Source organism: Cetorhinus maximus, chromosome 31, assembly GCF_964194155.1.
Source record: "Cetorhinus maximus chromosome 31, sCetMax3.hap1.1, whole genome shotgun sequence".
NCBI lineage: Eukaryota > Metazoa > Chordata > Chondrichthyes > Lamniformes > Cetorhinidae > Cetorhinus > Cetorhinus maximus.
Genome location: NC_135909.1, coordinates 6,272,501 through 6,293,999, shown reverse-complemented (window position 1 = coordinate 6,293,999; position 21,499 = coordinate 6,272,501). Strand labels below are relative to the sequence as shown.

The window sequence follows — 21,499 nt, the reverse complement described above, 5'->3', positions numbered from 1 at the left end:
GCTGAGGTTACAATCAGATCAGCCATGATCTTATAGAATGGCGGAGCAGGCTCAAGGGCTGAGTGGCCTCCTCCTGCTCCTAATTCATATATTGACATCAAGACAGCATTTGACTGAGTGTGGCATCAAGGAACCCGAGCAAAATTGAAATCAATGGCAATCTGAGGGAAAACTCTCCACTGGTTGGAGTTATACCTAGTACAGTTGCAGTTATTGGAGGCCAGTCATCTCAGTCCCAGGGGATCGCTGCAGGTGTTCCTCAGAGCAGTGCCTTCGGTCCAACTATCTTCAGCTGCTTTGTCAATGATCTTCCCTCAGTTGTAAGGTGAGAGTGATGAGGTTCGCTGATGATTGAACAGTGCTCAGTACCATTCATAACTCTGCAGATACTGAAATAGCCTGTGCATGTATGCAGCAAGACCCGGACAATATTGAGGCTTAGTCTATGCATGTATGCAGCAAGACCCGGACAATATTGAGGCTTAGTCTGTGCATGTATGCAGCAAGACCTGGACAATATTGAGGCTTAGTCTGTGCATGTATGCAGCAAGACGCGGACAATATTGAGGCTTAGTCTGTGCATGTATGCAGAAAGACCCGGACAATAATGAGGCTTAGTCTGTGCATGTATGCAGCAAAACCCGGACAATATTGAGGCTTAGTCTGTGCATGTATGCAGCAAGACCCGGACAATATTGAGGCTTGACTGACGGGTCGCCCAAATGTTACTTTCCGCCTAAGAGTGAGGCAATGACCATCTCCAAAAGAGAATCTAACCATCTCTCTTGATGTTCAATAGCATTACCATTGCTGAAACCCCATCATCAACATCCTAGGCGTCACCACTGACCAGAAATGTAACTGGAATAGCCAAAAGAGCACTGTGGCTACAAGATCAGGTCAGAGGCTTAGAATTCAGGAGTGAGCAACTCGCCGCCTGACTCCCCAAAGCCTGCCCACCATCTACAAGGCATAAGTCAGGGGTGTGATGGAATAGTCTCTACTTGCCAGGATGAGTTCAGCTCCAACAAGAAGTTCGACATCATCAAAGACAAGTAGCTCACTTGATCAGAACCCCATCCACCATCTTAAACATCCACTCCCTCCTCCACTGATGCACAGTAGCAGCAGTGTGTACTATCTGCAAGATGCACTGCAGCAACTCACCAAGGCTCCTTTGAGAGGCCCTTCCAAACCTGCATGGGAACATCATCTCCTGAAAGTTCCCCTCCAAGCCTCACACCATCCTGACTTGGAACTATATCGCTGTTCCTTCACTGTTGCTGGATCAGAATCCTGGAACCCTCCCCCTACCAAAACCAGGACTGTGGGTGCACCTACACAACCCGGACTGCAGTAGTTCAAGAAGGTGGCTTACCAATTCCTTCTCAAGGGCACTTAGAGAAGGGCAATGGATGGTGTCCTTTCCAGCAATGCTCACATCCCATCCCATGAATAAAAAATGCAGCTGGCAGGGATGTCTGTAAATAGTTTGAGTTAATGCGTCTGCAACAGTACAAACATAGGAACGAGGAGCAGGAGTAGGCCATTCAGCCACTTGAGCCTGCTCCACCATTTAATAAGATAATGGTTGATCTGATAATAACCTGAAATCTGCATCCCACCTACTGCAGATAACCGATCACCCCCTTGCTTACCCAGAATTTACCCACCTCTGCCTTAAAAATATTCAAAGACTCTGCTTCCACCACCTTTTCAGGAAGAGGGTCCCAAAGACTCGCGACTCTGAGTGAAACAATTTCGCCTCATCTCTGTTTTAAATGGGTGACCCCTTATTTTTAAACAGTGACCCCTAGTTCTAGATTTTTTCACAAGAGGAAGTATCTCTCCATATCCACCCTGTCAAGACTCCTCAGGATCTTATACGTTTATACGAACATATGAACAGTACTGCTGGTGCATGTTCAGTGCAAGAATTCATGCCTCGTAACCTGAGTACATTGAACCCATTTAATGGCAAAACTACATATCAATTTCTACCCCAGTGTATCTAAATAACTTCTGCTGAATATGGCCCACACCATGTGCCAGGATGTCAACCAGGCCCACCACGTAAATTGCTTTTGGCTTTAACTTCTCACCCAAAAGACGGGGTCTCTGACAATCCTTCAGTGCTGCGCAGGGCTTGGTGGCCTGAATCATGAGCTGAGGCCGATGGTGTAGGCCTTGAACCTACGATCTTTTGACTCCGAGGTGCGAGTGTGACAGATGAGTCGAAAGGAGACCCCCACGAACTGTACTGCCAATATAAATACACGCTGTGTTACAGTGAGCATGTTTCAGCAGCTGCCTGCCAGTGCTCTGATTCTTACCTGTGTTATCTGCTGTGTAATTGAAATATAATCCAGGCAGCTCAGAGTTTATCCATAACCAATTGAGCTCAATTTCCCCCATCTTCTGAAGGTTTCTCTGTTCATGCAATGGTATTGCGATACATTTAGCAATCTCCTACGAAGTTTATTTTAAATGCCTAATCCTACATGCTGTAATTTTTAAAAAATCCCTCTTTTAATCTTCAGCACACCCTATGGTTCAAGACCATCTCGCCGCCCAGACAGCTGGCACGATCGTGATGGAGGGCCCTCAAGCATTCAAGTTACTGTGAAGCAAAATTCAGAGAGGAGTGCAAGTACCAATACACGGCGATCCTGGTTTAAAATCACCGTAGGTCCTTATTTTGGGAGTGTCCTGTCTTTGCTTTTCTGTTGTGTACACTTAATAGTTGACTGCTAAGTGGATCAGTGTCTACATATATGTGAATCCAGACAAAGTGATACCTTTCAGTTGTAAACCTTTTTCCTATGAGAAGATGTAACAATTTTGATCTTTCAGTGGAGAGCTCTTTCCCATCTTGCTGCTTGTCCCCGTGCATTTTCCTCTAGTCACAATGCTGTAATAGTTTGCATCAGATAGCAGCTGCCTTCTCTCCCTGCTAACCTACTCCCCGACAAAGTTGAATCTCCACCATCCCCCACTCTCCTTTCCCATGTAAACCACATCAAGAAATGGTTCAATTAACTCCACTTAGGCCAGTAAGGATCGGTCCTTGATGCCCTTATGGGCATGTGCTGAGAAGCCAGAACTACCGGACCTACTGAATTGTGTCCATAGAACCATAGAAAAGTTACGGCGCAGAAAGAGGCCATTCAGCCCATCATGTCTGTGCCGGCCAGAAAATGAAGAAGAAGAAACTAGCCGCTCGTTTTAATCTCACTTTCCAGCACCTGGTCCATAGCCTCGCAGGTTACAGCACTTCAGATGTAGATCCAGGTACTTTTGAATGGGTTGAGCGATTCAGCCTCAACCACCGATTTAGACAGTAAACTCCAGACACCCACCATCCTCTGCGTGAAAAAGTTTTTCCTCATGTCCCCTCTAATCCTCTACCAGTCACCTTAAATCTATGCCCTGGTAATTGACCCCTCAGCTACGGGAAACAAGTCTTTCCTTCTACTCTCTCTAGGCCCCTCATAATGTTGTACACCTCAATTAGGTCACCCCTCAGCCTCCTCTGTACTAAGAAAAACAACCCCAGCCTATCCAATCTTTCCTCATAGCTGCAATTTTCAAGCCCTGGCAGCATTCTTGTAAATCTTCTCTGTACTCTCTCTAGAACAATTATGTCCTTCTTGTAATGTGGTGACTAGAACTGTACATAAAATTCCAGCTGTGGCCCAACCCGAATTTTATACAGTTCTATCATTACATCCCAATTTTTGTATTCAATACCTCATCCAATAAAGGAAAGCACTCCATATACTTTCTTTACCACCTTGTCCACCTGTCCTGCCACATTCAGGGACCTGTGGACATGCACTCCAAGGTATCTCACTCCCTCAACCCCTCTCAGTATCCTCCCGTTTATTGAGCATTCCCTTGCTTTGTTTGCCTTCCCAAATGCATTACCTCACACTTTTCTGGATTGAATTCCATTTGCCACTTTTCTGCCCACTCAACCAAACCATTGATATAATCCTGGAGACAACAGCTATCCTCTTCACTATCAACTACATGGCCAATTTTTGTGTCATCTGCAAATTTCCCAATCATACCTCCCACAATCATGTCCAAATCATTAATATATATAACAAACAGCAAGGACCCCAACACTGAGCCCTGTGGAACACCACTGGAAACTGTTTTCCGTTCAAAATATCAAAATATGGGTGTTAACTTCTCAACCTCATTCTCTCCTTTCCTAAAGGACTGTGATTCGCTTTTGGGGTGGGGATAGTTCTGTGCACGTGCCTTGTGCAACTGACCATTTCTCCATTTTCCAGAGTGCGGTAGTATAGTGGTTATGCAACTGAGCTAATAATCCAGAGCACATGAGTGCAAATCCCGCCCCCATCGTGACAGTTTGCACCTTTCAATTAAGTTGTTAAAAACCTGGAAGTAAAAAGCTGACATCTATAAAAGTGACCATGAAGCTGTCAGATTTTCTATACCTGACTCCGTTCTCACACCAATGTGGTTCACTCTTAACTGCCCTCTGAAGTGGCTTAGCATGTCACTCCACTCAAGCGTTTGAAACTTTCACTCCAGGCTACCAGGACTGGCAATAAATGGCAGGCTCGTCAGTGATGCCCAGATCGTGAGACTGAATTGAAATGATGCGCAAGCCCAGTCAGTCAGTCAGTAGCCTTTTTATTTCAGCCTGATCCTGTTCTGACATCACATTCGCACATGGGAAGTTTGAAGTATGAACCGCTCAGCAATGATCAGGAATGGGGTTCCTGCATGATTCCCCCCTCCCCCCCCTCCCCGGACCCCCTCACCCCAAAACTTGTGATTCACTGTTGCACCCCATGCTGTGGATCCAGCTATTGCAGGACAGACCAGGGGTGAAACTGGGTACCTTTGTGCATATAATTTATCCATGGCATGCACCATTGTGGTATGCATTTACCCATCCAGCCACCAGAAAACTGTCTCATTACCTTACTGTATCCATTCCACATTTAATTAGTTGATGCCTTAAGTAGAGTTTAAACCTTGGCATCATATAGCAATCTGACTTTGTGCCATTTTACAATTATATTTAAGCAGGTAAATGCTAATTTGAAAATGGAGTTTGTAAAGTTAAATGTTGGGCATGACTAATGGTTAAATATTTTTTTGTTCTCTCATCAGATTCCCTTTGGAAAGAAATACGAAAAGTCCTGGCTTATGTCAAGCTTACATAATATCTGCAGTGTCCCCTTTACTCCTGTTCAGGTAGGAATGATGGCACCTGTGATTGTGTAGGACAAGCTGGACTGTCAAAAAAAATAGTGTCAGTAAAGTTAGATTTTTCTCAGATCGATTCGCTACCTTTAAAAGGCAGACGTAAGACTGGGCGATACGCAATTTCTGCTCCCGACCGCTGCTCAGTTATTGCTGCCGGAAGCTGGGTGGCTTGGAACTTGGGACAGAACATAGACCCAATTACCCTGATTCTTAAGGAGGATGAGCAGACTGTCGGAATCCACTGCACATGGTATCTTAGCACGTGTCAGTGTCGTCAGATGAGGGGTGGGTAGCATGTCCTGAGTTTAGTGTGAGTGGTGCAGACTGTTTGCCTGTTGAATAATTTACGTAGCATCAGCTGGTTAACACTTGTCACTGTGTTATGTGTGTAACCCAGTTAGCTGGATATTGGGCTGAGATTCATTGATCTACCTTCCACTCTGGTGCTGATAAAAATAGAAGGATAAAACAGCACTACACAATAAAAGTACCCCTTTGGGGGCAACTTAATTGGATAGCCGCAAATTGAATAACTGAGCTCTACCTTCCTTCCAACATTAATAGGATCAACAATAGGGATGGTTGGGGGTGGACAGGGGATCAGAATTTGAATTCCTACTAAAATGCTCTTGAGCAGATGAGCCATATGTTCCCCAAAGTTTAGAAGAATAAGAGGTGATTTCATTGGAGCATATAAAGCTCTTTAAGGGGCTTGATAGATTTTATGGATTGATGCTGGGAGGCTGTTCCCCTGGTTGGAGGGACCAGAAACGGGGTTGGGTGGCCGGGGGTTTGTGGGGGGGTGGTCACAGTCTCGGGATAAGGGTTTGGCCAACCCGGACCGAGGTGAGGAGAAATTTCTTCACTGGGAGGGTTGTGAATCTTTGGAATTCTCTACCCCGGAGGGTTGTGGACGCTCAACCCTCGAATAGGTTCAACAGTTGAATAGATTTTTGAACACTAAGGGACAGTGCATGATCTTATTTAATGGTGATGCAGGCTTGAGGGGCTGAATAACTTACTCCAGCCCCTATTTCTTATGTTCCTGTAAAGGGTAGGTGCAAAGGCTGGAAATAAGACTAGCTAAGTGCTAATGAGCTAGTATCAGCATGGTAGGCTGAGCTGCCTCCTTCTGCGTAATAATTTCCATGATTTCTATAAAGTTGCACATCTGTATATTGGCGAGAGGGAAATACGAGTTGAGCGATCGGCCAAATGTTCACATTAGGGAGTAAAATGGTTTAATCTAACATGGTGGTGCTAGCGCTACTGGACAAAACTGTTTCTGCAGCGTGTGTTTGGTGTGCCTTTGGTTTACTTAACCTGTAAAGCCCTGGGCTGCTTTTTAATATCCTAATTGCGGCTCCCAGGCTTTTCTCGTTGGATCGCGTGAAGAAAAAGCTGGAAAGTGAAATAAAATTAAGTTAAGGAAAGTAAGAGCTGTATCTTTATTGTGGGGATAGAAGGCGAATCAATACGCTGCACTTGACGGTTTCAAATTATTACTTTAAAGGAAAACCTCACTGTGCTCTCAATAAACCTGTTCGAGTGGTCCAGCGGTGGTTAGAGGTAATGGCTTTGGTTCGAGGAACAGGGTTTATGGTTGCAAACCATTGTTTCTAATATGTCCAAGATGATAAACTATTCCGAATGTTCTATTAGAAACTATTTTTTTTTCATTATGAGAAGCAATAGCTTAAAAATCGCTTTAATTATACATACCTTAAGTTGAAGCTTGTTTTAAAGATGGCTTTACTGTCAAAATTCTAGTTTTGTAAAAAAAAAGCCAAAAAGTGTTAAATCAAAGTTAAAAGCAAAATACTGCACACGTGCTGCCAGATCTGCTGAGCTTTTCCAGCATTTTCTGCTTTTAATTCAGAGTTAGGTCTATTTTAATTTTGACCTTTCTTTTTCAATGCATTCAGTACGTAACTTCGATCTGTGCATTTTATTTATTCAGTATGCAAATTGTGCGTTCTACCAGAGACACTTGGCCATTTGGTTTGGAAATGCTGAATTTTCATCTTGCAGCTCCCAATACTTGTTATTTTTCAACATTTTTTTTAAAAAAGGCTCTTCAGGCACAAATGGCTGCTGATCCCTGACTTGACACTTACACCGAAAATACCACCTCAGCTCTGTTTCTGAATTGTCAGGCTAGAAGTGTTCTGATTGTTGCCGATAAAAGCTCTCCATTATGTTGTGGCTTGCTCTCTCCCCCTTTCCCCCCTCATGTAAAGTAAACCCTATCAGAAAAAGAAGTGAATAAATGAATTTTAAACTCGGTCCATGTAGTTTGGGAAAAATTACTTGTAAGCCTGACGACCACTGGTGTGAGCAGACGACCATCCTGTAGTTTATTTCTCAGGACTGATCAGTCACCCGTGTACCGCTGAACTGAGCTCAGTGGAAATGGTCACTTCACTCGGTTTAAAAATCAGTGTGTTTATATTGGCAGAGTGGTTGCTTTCAGAATTCTCTGTTCAGCTGGGTAATGCCAAATTAAAATCATGCCTTGCAAATGTTACATAAGCACGGGTGTTCCCTTTATCCACCAGTTGCTGATGCTAGCCAGATGCTGATGTATCTGATTAAATTGCTTTAAACAACGAGGCAAAATCCATAGAAATCAACTCTGAGGCCCATAATATCCAGCCTATGCTCACTTTTCAGCACCAGTCACAGGACAGCAATCTGCCTGAATTCCCCCATGCTACTAGCCGACAGTAATTGAATCTTTTCTTTCCGCAGTTCCACTATGACGGTAATAAAGCAGTGTTCTATGTTGAAGATTCTACGACTGCAAATGCTTTAAAACAGCTATCAAGAAGAATTGTTGACAAAGATTTGTACCGGGTATGTTTCTGACAGTAAGAATGGTGTAATGTGTTGTACCCCTGTTTAAAAGGCAATCCCTTCGAACTGAACAGAAGCAAGCTTGTTCTGTTCTCTGAACTGAGCTTGGCAGATCCTAACCTCTTGTTGTGGACCCACAGTAGCAAAGCCCAAGATTTGGCACTGAATTTGAGCACCTTCCCCTCAGAAGCCGATTATTCCCACTAGGGTGCGGTTTCACCTTTCCGAGTCCAAGCAGTTGTGTCAGGCTAGTCCACTAGTAGAGGTCAGCACAGCCATGTTCAGTCCTGCCCACAACTACACCGCTGGACGGCGATGAGGAGCAGAAACAATGGCTGCCTTTTCTTCTAGCTGAGCACCCTAAAGGGGCTTGATAGGGTAGACGCTGAGAGATTGTTTCCGCTGGTCGGGGAACCTAAAACACGGGGACCCAGTCTCAGGATAAGGGGCCAATCATTCAAGACTGAGATGAGGAGAAACTACTTCACTCAAAGGGGTTGCGAATCTTTGGAATTCTCTACCCCAGAAGTTTGTGGATAGTCCATTGTTGAACACATTTAAGGCTGTGGGATAGACAGATTTTTGGGGTCTAAGGGATATGGGGGGCGGGCAGGAAAATGGAGTTGAAGCCCAAAATCGGCCATGATTGTGTTGAATGATGGGAGCAGGCTTGACGGGCTGAATGGTCTACTTTTGCTCCTGTTTCTTGTGTTCTTGAAGCCATGTGCAGCTTCTCACCTCCTGCCGTGGCTGAGATGAACTCGCTCAGCACACTTAGGGAGGACCCGCTTTCAGGCTCCAATCTGTTTCAATGCTCCCTCAAGTAATTTGTTTTTGTCCTTTAAATCCTTGATGTCATTTAGAGCGCGCGTTATTTTTCATTTACATTGCCATTGCAAGCCTGCACTGCACTTCAAACTCCTAAAATTGATTGGTGTGAAGAAATATTTTCTTTTTTCTGCAGGTGACAATCATAATAAGCCCCTCGGCGCCACCATCTTCCATTTCAAATGAGCTCAAATTAGAGGAAATCGAGCACATAAAGGTAAGGGAATGCTGAGGAATCCGCACATGATTTGCAGTGTATCACCGTATGACATTACCAACAAATGGGGAAATCTGTAAGTGATGTGATAAAGAAGTCATGCTCAAACATGAGAAATCACTGCTTAGCCCTCTGCCCCAGCATTGTGTTGAATTCTGGGCACCGCACTTTAGGAAGGCTCCAGAGGCGCTGGAGAAGGGTGCAAAGGGGTTTTGCTGGAATGGCACCAGGAATGTGGGAGTTCAGTTACATGGAAGCCTGGAGAAGCTGGGATTGTTCCCCTTAGAGCACCGAAGTTTAAGGGGAGATGTTAATAGAAGCGTTCAAAGTCATAAGGGGTTTCGATAGCTAGGGAGAAACTGTTTCCATTCACAAGTGGGTCAGTAGCCAGAGGACACATATAAGATAATTTGCAAAAAATAAAAATATTTAGCAATGAACTAATTATTGCTGAAAAAGAGACTTTTTTGTTGCGGCTTTTCGTCTTGCACTCAGAGTCCACTTGCCAACCAATCAACACCCTCCTCATACGGTATAAATTGTTGTTCCCTTTACATTTGGTATTCTTGCAAATTGGCCTGATGAGTGCAAAACGAAAAGTTTTGACAAAAATGCCTCTCTTTTCTCTCCCTCAGTAATACTCAAGTTCTGGACTACCAAACGACTAACGACCTAATTGCAGAATAGGTTTGAGGGTTGATTGCCTTACTCCGATTTCTATGTAACATTTACATGAAGTCATTGAAAGGTGAAATTCTCTCAGATTTTTGTTTAAAAATACATTTCTGCTCTTGCTAGAAACTGGTCGGGTTGTTGCTGATCAATGCAAGTTTACAAAACAAACACAGTTTCTATTGGAAGCATTGCTCTATTTTTGAACATTTTGAACTTTAAATGCAGTTGTAACAGTCTAAGTATGAATGTTTTATAGACAATTGTGGTAGCTAATTTTTACATAAGCAACAGTGATGGAGGTTGGTCACTGTATGGAGGGGAATGACAGATTTGTATTTGGTTGAGGGATGTATAGCGGCAAGACACCACAAAAACTTACCAGCTTAACTTCCCTTTGTGGCACAGTGCCTGTTGATGTATTCGAGAGGGAAGATTAGCATCTCATCCAAAAGGCAGCACCTCTGTCAACGTAATGGAAAGGCAAAATACTGTGGATGCTGGAAATCTGAAACAGAAAATGCTGGAAAAACTCAGCGGGTCCGACAACATCAGTGGAGAGAGAAATAGCATTAACGTTTCAAATCCGTATGACTTCTGAAGAGTCATACAGACTCGAAACGTCAACCCTGTTTTGCTCTCCACCGATGCTGCCAGACCTACTGAGTTACCTCTGACAACGCCTTGTCCCACATTACTGCACTGGAGTGTTACCTTAGATTATCGATTCATTTCTACAGTGACACAGGGGACCTATGACTTTCTGATGCAGAGGCAGGAGCAGTGTTGCTTAGTCAAGAATGACACCTTTGGAGGGAAAAGCACTTGCCACATATGCTTTCTGACTCAGCCAGAGCTGGAAATCAACTCCTGGCTGATGTGCGGAAGCTTCTGGTGTCACTTAATTAGGCAAAAACTGGACTAAGGGAAAAGCCGTCATTTAGCAAATAACTGTGACAGCTCCTTCATTTCACTTAAACCATCACTCTTTATTTTGTAGCAGTGTATGAGTAAGCGTTACGATGGATCACAGCAGGCCCTTGACTTAAACAGCATACGCAGTGACCCAGGTATGGATTTGGGGTTTGTTCTACTTCATCTGTTTGAGGGTTTCATGTTTGGTGACTTCGTGCCATCTTAGATAATTAGGAAAAATCGACATAAGTTGCAGTTGAAATCCACCCAGTTTTTTTCCCTCTGCCTCTCACCTTCCAGTCTTCACCCAGTGTTGACAATTCCTGGATTACAGTTCCTTCATATGTGAAACTAGATACGTGTGGGATAACTTTAACCCGCATAAAAATAGATGGGCTGTTACCATTTAAAAAATCTTAGACATGACTCCAACTTGCCAGGTTTCATGGACATGACTAAACAACTCTCTCCCAGGTGACTATTTGGTCATTTAAATATTGCAAGAGGGCTGTGTGCTTCATACTTAACCCACATTCCAGGTTTATCCCTGGCCAGCTGGGTTTTCTAGGCCTCAGGGTACCCAGCAGCTAAAGGAAGTGTAGGAATATTTCTTGGAAAAGGTAGGTACTTTGACAGCATTGCTTATGGGTCAGGAGGAGACGAGAGTGCATTCTCCCAGCCCGCCAAACATGCCTGCCTGCCATCAGACCCACCTACCCTCAGTATTCAAAGGCATTCGACTAGGAAACTGAGGACTGCTGGTTGAACCACCATTGCTGTGGAGGCTGAGATCGGTTAACCCAGCAGAGACTAGGAGTTGGTGCCACAGCATGGACTGGGTGGTGGATGCTCAGAGTGGGCCCTGTTAAACTGGGGGCTCAGTTCACTTTATCTATCGCACATTGACCGTAGATCAGTAATAAATACTGCTTCTGATTCTTAGCAACTTTTCTGTTTGGTTGTTCAGACCTTATCTCCCAGAATATCGAAGTGGTGTTAAACAGAAGGAACTCCATGAACACAGTTGTCAAAATAATAGAAGAAAACATTCCAGAGGTATGTAGGGTGCAGAGGTGTACATTCTGAGAGGAGTGGTGTTTATCTTCATATTTTCTATTGTGCTGGGAAGATTTAAGTAGCCGAGTTCTGTTATTTGCAAGCCCTGCGAAGCAGCTCTTTGCAGCTTTATGTACCTTGTAAGCCTAGCAGCGTTTGTAACTGTTTAACAAGGACGTCTAGTACCCCTGTCGTATCTTGTAGTACAGAACCAACAGGCCACTGCTGGTTGTTTCATTGAAGTGGTGTCTTTTTACAAGCGATGCAGATGCCTGTCAGCCCTCTTAATCAGAATGCTGCTAGCATCTCATCGTCTCTTGGATGTTTGCAAACTGGCATTTTAACTCGTGTTTTACAGTTGCTCTCTCTCAACCTGGGCAATAACCGACTGTACAGGCTGGATGACCTAGCAGACCTGATTACCAAAGCTCCCAGTTTGAAAATATTGAATCTTTCCAGAAATGAGGTGAGTGCCAGTTTGCAGTAATGATGAAGAGCTTAGCTACACATCTTGTATGGCTGGTCACAATTGTCCTTTGTAGACTAACTAGAGCAGAAGTTCCTGAACATTTACTGCTGACTGTTAAACCCCTCCCTCCCACCCCTCTTCATCGATTCGTGTCCCCTCCATCTTTGTCAGGAACAGTATCTTTATTTTGGATAGACCGGGAGGATTTTATTTTTTGTCTAATGTAACCTACAGCTCATGACAGAGAAACAGCGTAGCATCGCTACCATACCGCTGAATAAACTCAAATGTAAAAGGTGGCTTAATGGCCCATTTGTCTCAGTGAGTCAGATGAGCCAGTTCGCTGCTGGTGCACATTTTGTCGAATCTCTTTGATTTCGACGGGCTTCAGGCACCCTATGTTCAAGGAGCCTGTGATACGTTTTTGATGTAAATCAGCAAGGAAGAAACAACTGGCATCATCGGGCACGCTGGGGCAGAGGGAGCAGGTATCGCGACGGCACTTTGAGACAACTCACAGCAACCTGTTCGAACTGAGAGCTGGAATTGACCAAGAGGCCTGACTTTAAAACTGTCCTGGGAAGAGTCGACAGCAAACTTGGATCGGATTGAATCTCGGCCTTTACTACAGCGTCTTCTGAAAACTGATTTCAACCTCGACCAGGGTCCTCCAAATTATTAGCCCCTCTTTCGGGAGAAAAGCATTGGTTGAATTTTGTGCGAATCAGGTACAGTGGCATCCAGCATTAAATCTTAAAACTTCTAAGCCTTATAGTTTCATAGTCCGTAATGACAGAAGACAATGTCATGAATGTAGCACATTTCTGCTCAACAGCGAAAGGTTCTTTTGGGCAGAATTGTACTTTTTTGTTTCTCCAATGAACATATTAACCCTTCTTTGTAGGCTTTGAACTGTAAACTCATTGAGCCTGTCGGGCACGCCTGCCAATTAGCCCAGCAAAAACTTGGCAGCTACATTTTTGTAATTTTGTTTACTAGAATGACCAACGCCTACTTTAAATCCAGAAGATGGCTCCCTTCTCCCGAGTGCCCTGCTTTGAAAATCTCTCCACAGAAATTCTCATTGAACTCTGGTGGCAAATTGTTGCGAAGGACTGCGGAAGTGTGAAATCAGAATGAAACCTGGGTCAGCGTTGCCCTCGGTGTATAATTACCTGCACTTTGGCCCTTCTTGGTCGTCAACGCTGCTCCGTGAAGAGCTGGAGGAAGGCAATATTTTAAACTCACTTTTACATGCTACTTGGCGCAATGGACACAACTTTAATTGAAACTGGGACAGGCAATAAATGCTGTCGTAGCCAGTGATGCCCACACCCCATGAATGATGCAAACAAAAACTGTGAAAGGGAGCGCAACTGCACGACACAGCCTATTATTGATGGGATAAAATGACCAAAGTTGGCTTTGAAGGCGCCGTGGTTTGCTCCTCCTGGATTTGGGCAAGAAAATAGCTGCACAGCAGAAGGAGCATGGAAAAGAAAATAATGATACCAAAAACAGAAGGAAATCAAGGAATGTAAAAGTGGAAAATATCAAAATCACAGTCACAGGTACGGTCAGCAACTTAAATCAGATCACCGCCCTTCAAATATTTCAGAACTTGGATGTTGCAGACATAGACTACAATTAATTTGTAACTTCTGCAGCCTTTGGAAAGTTATGTATTACAAAATGGCTCGCCATCAGAACCCCTCTTTATAGAACCAGCAATTAGAATGATTAGCATTAAGCTTAACGCTGAATGTTAGCCTGCACTTTATGGCAATTACTGTAATATCAGCATAAAAATCCAGTATTATATAACACCAATTAGAAAATCCAAGCTTTTTTAAAATACACCCAATATAAGTTCTTCACTTTTTGTTTATTGGTATACCACATTACAAAAACTTCCTTTTATTAAAAAAGACTAGCCCTTTGTGTACAACTTAATGCTATTGTCCAACTGCTGTGGATTTGAGTACCATTCAGAGTGCTGACTAAAATCTAGTCTGCCCTGCCAAGTAGCACACTCAAACTCTCTTGCATTCAGCTGGTGATGGCTGGGCTGAGGGCTGCTCACAGTGTCAGTAAGAGGAGGCACACTGAGGACATGAGGGCACGTAGGTAGGACAGGTATTTGAATGCCATGCTTAGAAGCTTAAGTAGGGTTTTTTTTAAAAATACAGATTAAATCATCAGGCTTCAGGCGGGCGGGCTTGTGAGCTTTTCTCTCATCCCAGCCTGTTGTCGTCCTCCTCCCCGCCCACCATAACTAGCACCTTCTCACCCCACTCCCTAAAGTTGGGTGCCCTTCCCAGTTTGGGAACCTCTGGCTTAGGCTGATGAGGCATGTGTAGCTGCTTCACAAAAGGTGAGCCACCAACTGAAGTAAAATATGCAGCAGAGCTGCTTCCTGAGGGTTAGTGCAGTTTGTAACTGACCCACACTGACAGCAGAATGGCAGCTTTGTTCTCTGGTCTATTCTGAGCTATCTGATCTCCGCAGTCTCTTAAAGCAGTTGGGGCTCTACAATTGACCTTCGTGTCCCTTGAAAGGTGGAAAACCTAACTGCTCTCCAGTGACTCTGGACAGAATGTGCGTGTGTGTGCTTGGCTGGTTGTGATAACTAATGGAATGGTCTGCCAGTACTATTCAGGCAGATGCAAGCGGAGTGGCCCACCTGGGCTATGCAAGCTTAGATCGCCAACACTGGAGATTTATCTCAGCGGGAGTCGAAGTAGCGGGTGGGAAGGAGTAAATCTCAGTTCCAGAGTATTTTCCTAGCGTGATGGGTTAATAATATGTATCCACTTTAATTTGTAATAAAGCAGTGTTGGACTTATGCTACTAAGTTACACTTGGTCAGTCTCCTGCATCTCAACTTTATGGTCTAAATTCCCGATCCTCAAACATACCCTGTTGGTTTTGAAGTTCAGTACTTTACTGCTGGTTTTAACCATTGCCTTTTATTTGCAGTTATTTTAGTGACCCGGGTTGCTGAAACTCCAGAGACTGATAGAAAAAAGATATTGGAAGTTTTTCTAAGTGTGCTCTACAAGATATATACACTGTTTTTCCTGAATGCAGCCGTGCATTTATCAGACACAGCATTTCCAGGAGAATTCATTGATGTAATTCATGTCTTTGCTATTGCTGTGCATGGTGGAACAATAGAGTTGTTTACTTCAGGAAAGTATTTTTGATTGAGAAACATGCATTGTCTATCCTGCGGTAGAACAGGTTTATTGACCCTCGGAATATGTTCTCAAATCGAAGAAATTTCAAGCACCTAGGTAGGACAGGTATTTGAGTGCCGTGCTTAGAAGCATAGTTAGCGTTTTTTTTAAAAGTACAGATTAAATCATTGTGCTCACCTAAAAGAACAATGCCAAATAAATCTCTATTCAGCTCAAATCCGAAAGGGATCTGGACAAAATAAAAGGCTTCAAGCTGGAAGAGCTATGGTTGGATGGAAACCCTCTTTGTGACAGCTTCCGGGATCAGGCTACATATGTCAGGTCAGTGGAAGGACCCCTTGCTTCGGTTTTATTCCAGGAAGCCTCACAAATGGCACGCAATATATTTTTCCCTAACTTACTTCCATTTAAAAGTAATTTAATTTTCTCACTATTTTCCTTTACATGGAATTTCAGTAATTCTGGGAGATTTTGGCGTTTACAGTAGCCATTAATTTAGATGTGTGATTGGCGTTTCATGGATAAGTGCGTAACCTAGTTGGTTACGTTCCCCCAATGGGTCTGGTGTTCAAACTGTTAAGAACTTTTTTTTAAAAAAGAAAACAAGTGTTTTCCGTTTTTAACAACTTTTCCAAAATCCTGTAGACCTAAGTCTTGTTAGTGGTGAAAGATTGTGGATTAATCTCAAATTGTCCTCCTGTCGGTGCTCAGAATGTGGGGACTGCAGTCCAAAGGCACCCCAGAAGCATGTTTTTGTTTCCTGTTCAAATTTGCAATAGGTAAATTGAAGTGTTTTGTGTTGTAGTTAAAGAGGTTGCAAAATGCAATGTCCCTCAAGACTCGTGAAGCAGTTGTTTACCCAAAAGTCTCAGAGCAAATATCGTGCATTCCTAAGAAGCCTTGAATGATCCCAAAAGCCAATGATTACACAGATAAACCAACTCTACTGTAACTTTGCCTCAAAGAGTTTGAGTTGCAAGCAGTTGCATGTCGACAAATTTGAGAAAAAGAAGACTTGAACCATCGCCTGTGTCGGTCCTTGCACCTGTGAAGTGGGGCCACACTTTCTTTTCCTATTGGCCAGTGAAGAAGGCTGGTTAGCCAGTGACGGGTAAGATTCCTCAGGAGAGGAACAACCTAAGACAGGCACAGCCGTGCATTGGCCTTCAGAATTGTGGCGTGTGGTCATGTGGCTTTGGCAGATTCCTGGCTTTTATGTGTGACTTGGGAAACAGCGTGACGAGCTGGCAAAGCAATTTGATGGGAGGAATATTGCACAGTTTGTTGCATTGAACCTTGTCTTCTTGACAAAGCCGAGTACCTAAGTTTGTGGGCATGCTTAAACATAGTTTCTTTGGAGACAACTTAAAAACAAATCTGCCTTATGCAAGCCAGAAGAGCTCATTGAGGCATACCACAAATAATTTGGCACAAAACATCAGTTGCTTTTATAATAAAACATTTCAATAAAATTTAATATGGCCAATGTTAAAATGGGTAGTTATTTAGATGTATTTTGGACAACAGTCCTTCATTCTACCCTCATTCCTCTTTCACTACCTTTTTCCTTGTTCTCTCGCTTTGTCTTTGTTCTTGTTCTCTCACTCTTTCATTACCTTTTTCCTTGTTCTGTTGCTCTGTTCCTTATTCAGGCCTTTCTTGTAGGTTTTTTTTAAAATCTAGATTCGCCAACCAATCATTAATTTTTAATTGTTCACTCCCGATGTGCAATAATAATTTGGGCAAAGTTGGTAATTAGCACCTCCGTGATATCACATTGGTATAATCCTTCTCCCCACCCAATCCCAACTAACCAGAGTGTTGGTATCTCTTTTCCCAACATTGATCCTGTTAAATGTCGCCTCTGTGCAGGTGAGTGATAGATCGGTAAGTAAACGGAAACTGAATATGCGTGAGATTGAGGGCAGTGTTGCTTTTAGTTGGCCAAATAAGGCTGTATTTCAAACTTTGAAAAGTAAAGAAATAACATCCAAGACTTAGCTTCACCCGAGCTGATGACTCCCAAGACAGTTTGATGTGCCTTCATTTTGCTTAAGTGAATGAATTTCAGGCCCTTCGTTCGTTGCAGCAACTGGAATGGGGTTTGTGATTACGGGTGAAATTGCTCCAAGCTGTCACAAATTGCCCATCGCTGAGATTGCTTGTACAATTGAATTATTCCTTGCACTTGTTTAAAAAAAAACAGGGAGTTTGTTACACTACGTGTCCAGAACCAAATGAAAATAGTGGGATTCAATGTAGCAAACAATGTGTGGTGCGGTGATGAAATGGAAGGTAAATTCCCTGTTCACTCTGAAAGTTTGCAAGTGTGTGTGTGTGTGTGTGTGTGTGTGTGTGTGCAAAGACTCTTTATTTCCCAGCTCCCAGGAGTAATTTACATCAATAATATACTGCAGATTGCCAGGTGGATTCAAGCTTTTGGAATTATTTTTAATATGGCCTAAATAGATCAACAAAAAGCTTATTGTTACGATAGGCTTTATTGTTACTATAAAAACAATTCATAATATTTTCAGTACTTTAAAACATCCTGATTTTTGTAGATGATGCATTCAAGAGAATTATATATAATTATGACGGGTGCCCAAACCAAAAGCAACAGAATCATTTCCAAAAAACACACCCTAGACCCTATGGACTCCTGCTCTGAAACGTGCACCCTGAGCTCCATCACATGCAACCTGCTGCTGTGAAGCAGTAAAATCAGCATTCTGATCGGAACAATGCAGACTCCAAATGCAGGCTAGTGCACATCCCCATGGCAGCTTTCCTCAAAAGGGAATTGTACTGTTGCTCAAATTGTTGTGGAAAGTAGTGATGCCAAAACAGCATTTTTTTTAACAAAAAAAGTCCACTGGCTAAACGCTGCCTGGGGAAAACGCACTCCAGAGGTGAATGGACAACCCAAAAGAACTGTCTGAGATCTGCTGTTTGGAAGACTGACGGCATTACCTTCAAACAAGCAACAGTTGACTGGGGTGTTCCCTTTACAGAATGCCAGGCAAGGGCAAAGCTTTATACATGGAAGTGGAAAGTGATTTTAGGCCTTAAGCGCAAGAGACCCTCAACAGTTCAAATGGCCTTTAATTTAACTATAATAAACAGCTTCCTGAAAAATCAGGTGCCCCTTACAGCTTTAAAGGGCGCATTGGTCCATATTTTTAAATCTTTGTTATTTTGGCGGTTATTTTTCATCCTATTCTCAACACGGAGTGAGCCCAGCATTAACTAGACAGATTAAAGTAGATTCATTTGACTAAGGTGCATTCTCCATAAACCGCACCCCCACCCCCCCACTTCCTGTGTTGGGCATGGTTAGCATGACTTCTGAGAAATCAAAATAAATAGATTCTGCCTATTGTTGAGGTGCCTTTCCTGGTTGTGAAACTAGTTGAAGAGTCTTTCTTGGCTGGGAAATGAACCTTTATGGTCTGATTGATTCAGTAAAGGTTTGATAAACATACTGGTTCTGTTTTAGTTAAGTCATTTGGGCGTTTGCAGCTCGTGGGGGTTGAGGGGAGGAGAAGGGTTTTGATTGCGGGCCACTTGTTGGTCATGCATCCATGGAAGTTTTCTCACGCTGTTACTTTTTGTTTGTTTCACCCCTCTCCCTCTTTGCAATGTTTGACAGTGCTGTCAGGGAAAAATTTCCAAAGTTACTCAGACTGGTAAGTACATCACTCAAGGGTTTCTCAAGACTAACGCAGGGCTTAAAGTATTCCCGAGAGTCAGGTGCAAATTGGAGTGTAAAGTTGGTAGGGTTGGGGGGGTGGTCACACCCTGAAGGATTTTGCTGTAATATATGGGCTAATTTTTATGTCCAGATTGAGCTTTTACTCTGTTATTTATACTTCAGCTGCTTGCACTGTTGATTCCAATTTAGAAACGTTGGACTGTAATTAGATGCAGTAGTTGCGGGATCACAGCTTGCATAGAAACGATCTTGGGCCCATTTTACCAAAGCCAGTGTCAAAGCTGTTAATTTTTTTGTTTAGCTTTGGGTGGGTTGGCAATGAAAGGAGATATTTAAAGTGCATGGCGCTGGGTTGGGCTGCTACCTTGGCATTTCCTGATTCTTGCCTGGCTTCCTACCCCTAGGACGGCCATGATCTCCCTCCTCCAATTTCCTTTGACGTTGAGACACCAACCACACTTCCTTCGTGCAAGGTAAGCTATGAACAGACTGCTTTGCTAGAGATAGATGGTGCATGTTACTGGTTACCTTCTGCTGAAGTAGATTCTGTTGTAGAAAATCAGGGAGATTTGGGGATACGGATTTACAGCATTAAAGGCGTCACATCTGGTGAAGCAAGTTGATAATGGAATTGCAGATTTTATCCATGGGTATAGTACATAAAGGACAAGAGGCAGTGCTTGAGCCTGTTTAATGAGGCCTCAGAGTACCATGTGCAGTTTTGCATCCCACAGCCTAGGAATGATATTCAAGCTTTTGAAAAGATACCATGCAGATTCATTAGGATGCTGCCAGGCCTGAGGAAATACAAATATGAATAAAGACTTAAATCGGTGTCTTATTAGAATAATAAAGACTGCATGGTGATATGAAAGAAGCCTTCAAAATTATGAAAGAATGTTCCGGGGGTAGACGGAAGCAGTTTGTTTCCAGTGGTTAAGGGACCTTAGATCGTCGAATCATAGAATAGTTATAGCACCGAAGAAGGCCATTCGACCCATTGTGCCCGTGCTGGCTCTCTGCAAGAGCAACTCAACGAGTCCCACACTCCTGCCTTTCCCCTGGAGCCCTGCAAATTTTTTCTCTTCAGTTGCTTATCCAATTCCCTTTTGAGATCCGTCTGAATCTGCTTCCACCACACACTCGGGCAGTGCGTTCCAGATCTTAACCGCTCACTATGACACTGTTAATTCTTTTGCCAATCACCTTAAAATCACTGTCCCCTCGTTCTCGACCCTTCCACCAATGGGAACAGTTTCCCTTTATCTACTCTGTCCAGATCCTCGTGATTTTGAATGCCTCTATCAAAACTCCTTTATCAATCTCTTCTCCGGGGAGGACAGCCCCAGATTCTCTTATCTATCCGTGTAACTGAAGCTCCTCGTTCCTGGAACTATTCTTGTAAATCTTTGTGCACTCTCTAAAGCCTTCACATCCTCCCTGAAACTGAGGTGCCCAGAGCTTCTATTGTTTTATTCATTCCTGGGATGTGAGCATCACTGGCATGGCCAGCATTTATTATCCATTCCTTGTTTACCCTTGAGAAGTTGGTGGCAAGCCATGTACACCTAAGCTGGTTTCTAGGCTATTTCAAAGGGCAGTTGAGAGTTAACCACATTGCTGTGGGTCTGGAGTCACATGTAGGCCAGACCGGGTAAGGACAGCAGATTTCCTGCCCTGAAAGACATTAGTGAACCAGATGGGTTTTTATAACAATCTGGTGGTGGTATGATCGTTATTAATGAGACTAGCATTTTATTCCAATTTTAATTAATTAAATTTAATTGAATTTAAATTCTCCCAGTTGCCATGGCGGGATTTGAACTCGTGACTCTGGAGCATTAGACCGGGCCTCTGGACTGCTAGTTACCACTATACTACCATCCCACAACTGGGCACACTAGTCCAGTTGAGGCCGAGCCAGTGTTTTATTCAGGTCTATCATAACTTCCTTGCTTTTGTATTTGATGCTCCTATTTATAAAGCCCAGGGTCCTATATTCTTTATTAGCCGCTTTCTCAATCTACACTGCCACCTTCAATGATTTATGCTCATATACCTCCAGGTCCCCCTGCTCCTGCACCCCCTTTAGAATTGTACCCTTTATTTTATATTGACAGGTGGAAGAGATTTGGAACAGAGGGCAGGAAAAACTCTAGGCTGTGGTATTGACTTCCAGAGCTGGTGTTGGAGGCAAAAACTGTCAGTTTTTAAGATTGAATTGCTAGGTTGATGATGAAAAAAAGGAGACAAAGGGGCTTTGGAGCAGAGTGGTTAAGTTCATTTGAAACAGTTTACATAAGTGGAAGATAAATGCTAAG

At 43.3% G+C, this 21,499-nt stretch overlaps 1 protein-coding gene across 3 annotated transcripts in view; it reads left to right on the top strand.

Annotated features, from left to right (window-relative positions):
- LOC144670498 (nuclear RNA export factor 1-like) overlaps positions 1-21,499 on the top strand; it is a 75,005-nt gene that overhangs the window by 33,186 nt on the left and 20,320 nt on the right. For all 3 annotated transcript variants that reach the window (XM_078532997.1, XM_078532995.1, XM_078532994.1), the window contains 10 exons: positions 2,541-2,685; positions 5,155-5,238; positions 8,002-8,106; positions 9,071-9,151; positions 10,824-10,893; positions 11,706-11,794; positions 12,153-12,260; positions 15,675-15,784; positions 19,116-19,152; positions 19,583-19,651. In XM_078532997.1, the coding sequence (XP_078389123.1) occupies positions 2,541-2,685; positions 5,155-5,238; positions 8,002-8,106; positions 9,071-9,151; positions 10,824-10,893; positions 11,706-11,794; positions 12,153-12,260; positions 15,675-15,784; positions 19,116-19,152; positions 19,583-19,651 (898 nt within the window). The remainder of the gene's footprint in view (positions 1-2,540; positions 2,686-5,154; positions 5,239-8,001; positions 8,107-9,070; positions 9,152-10,823; positions 10,894-11,705; positions 11,795-12,152; positions 12,261-15,674; positions 15,785-19,115; positions 19,153-19,582; positions 19,652-21,499) is intronic.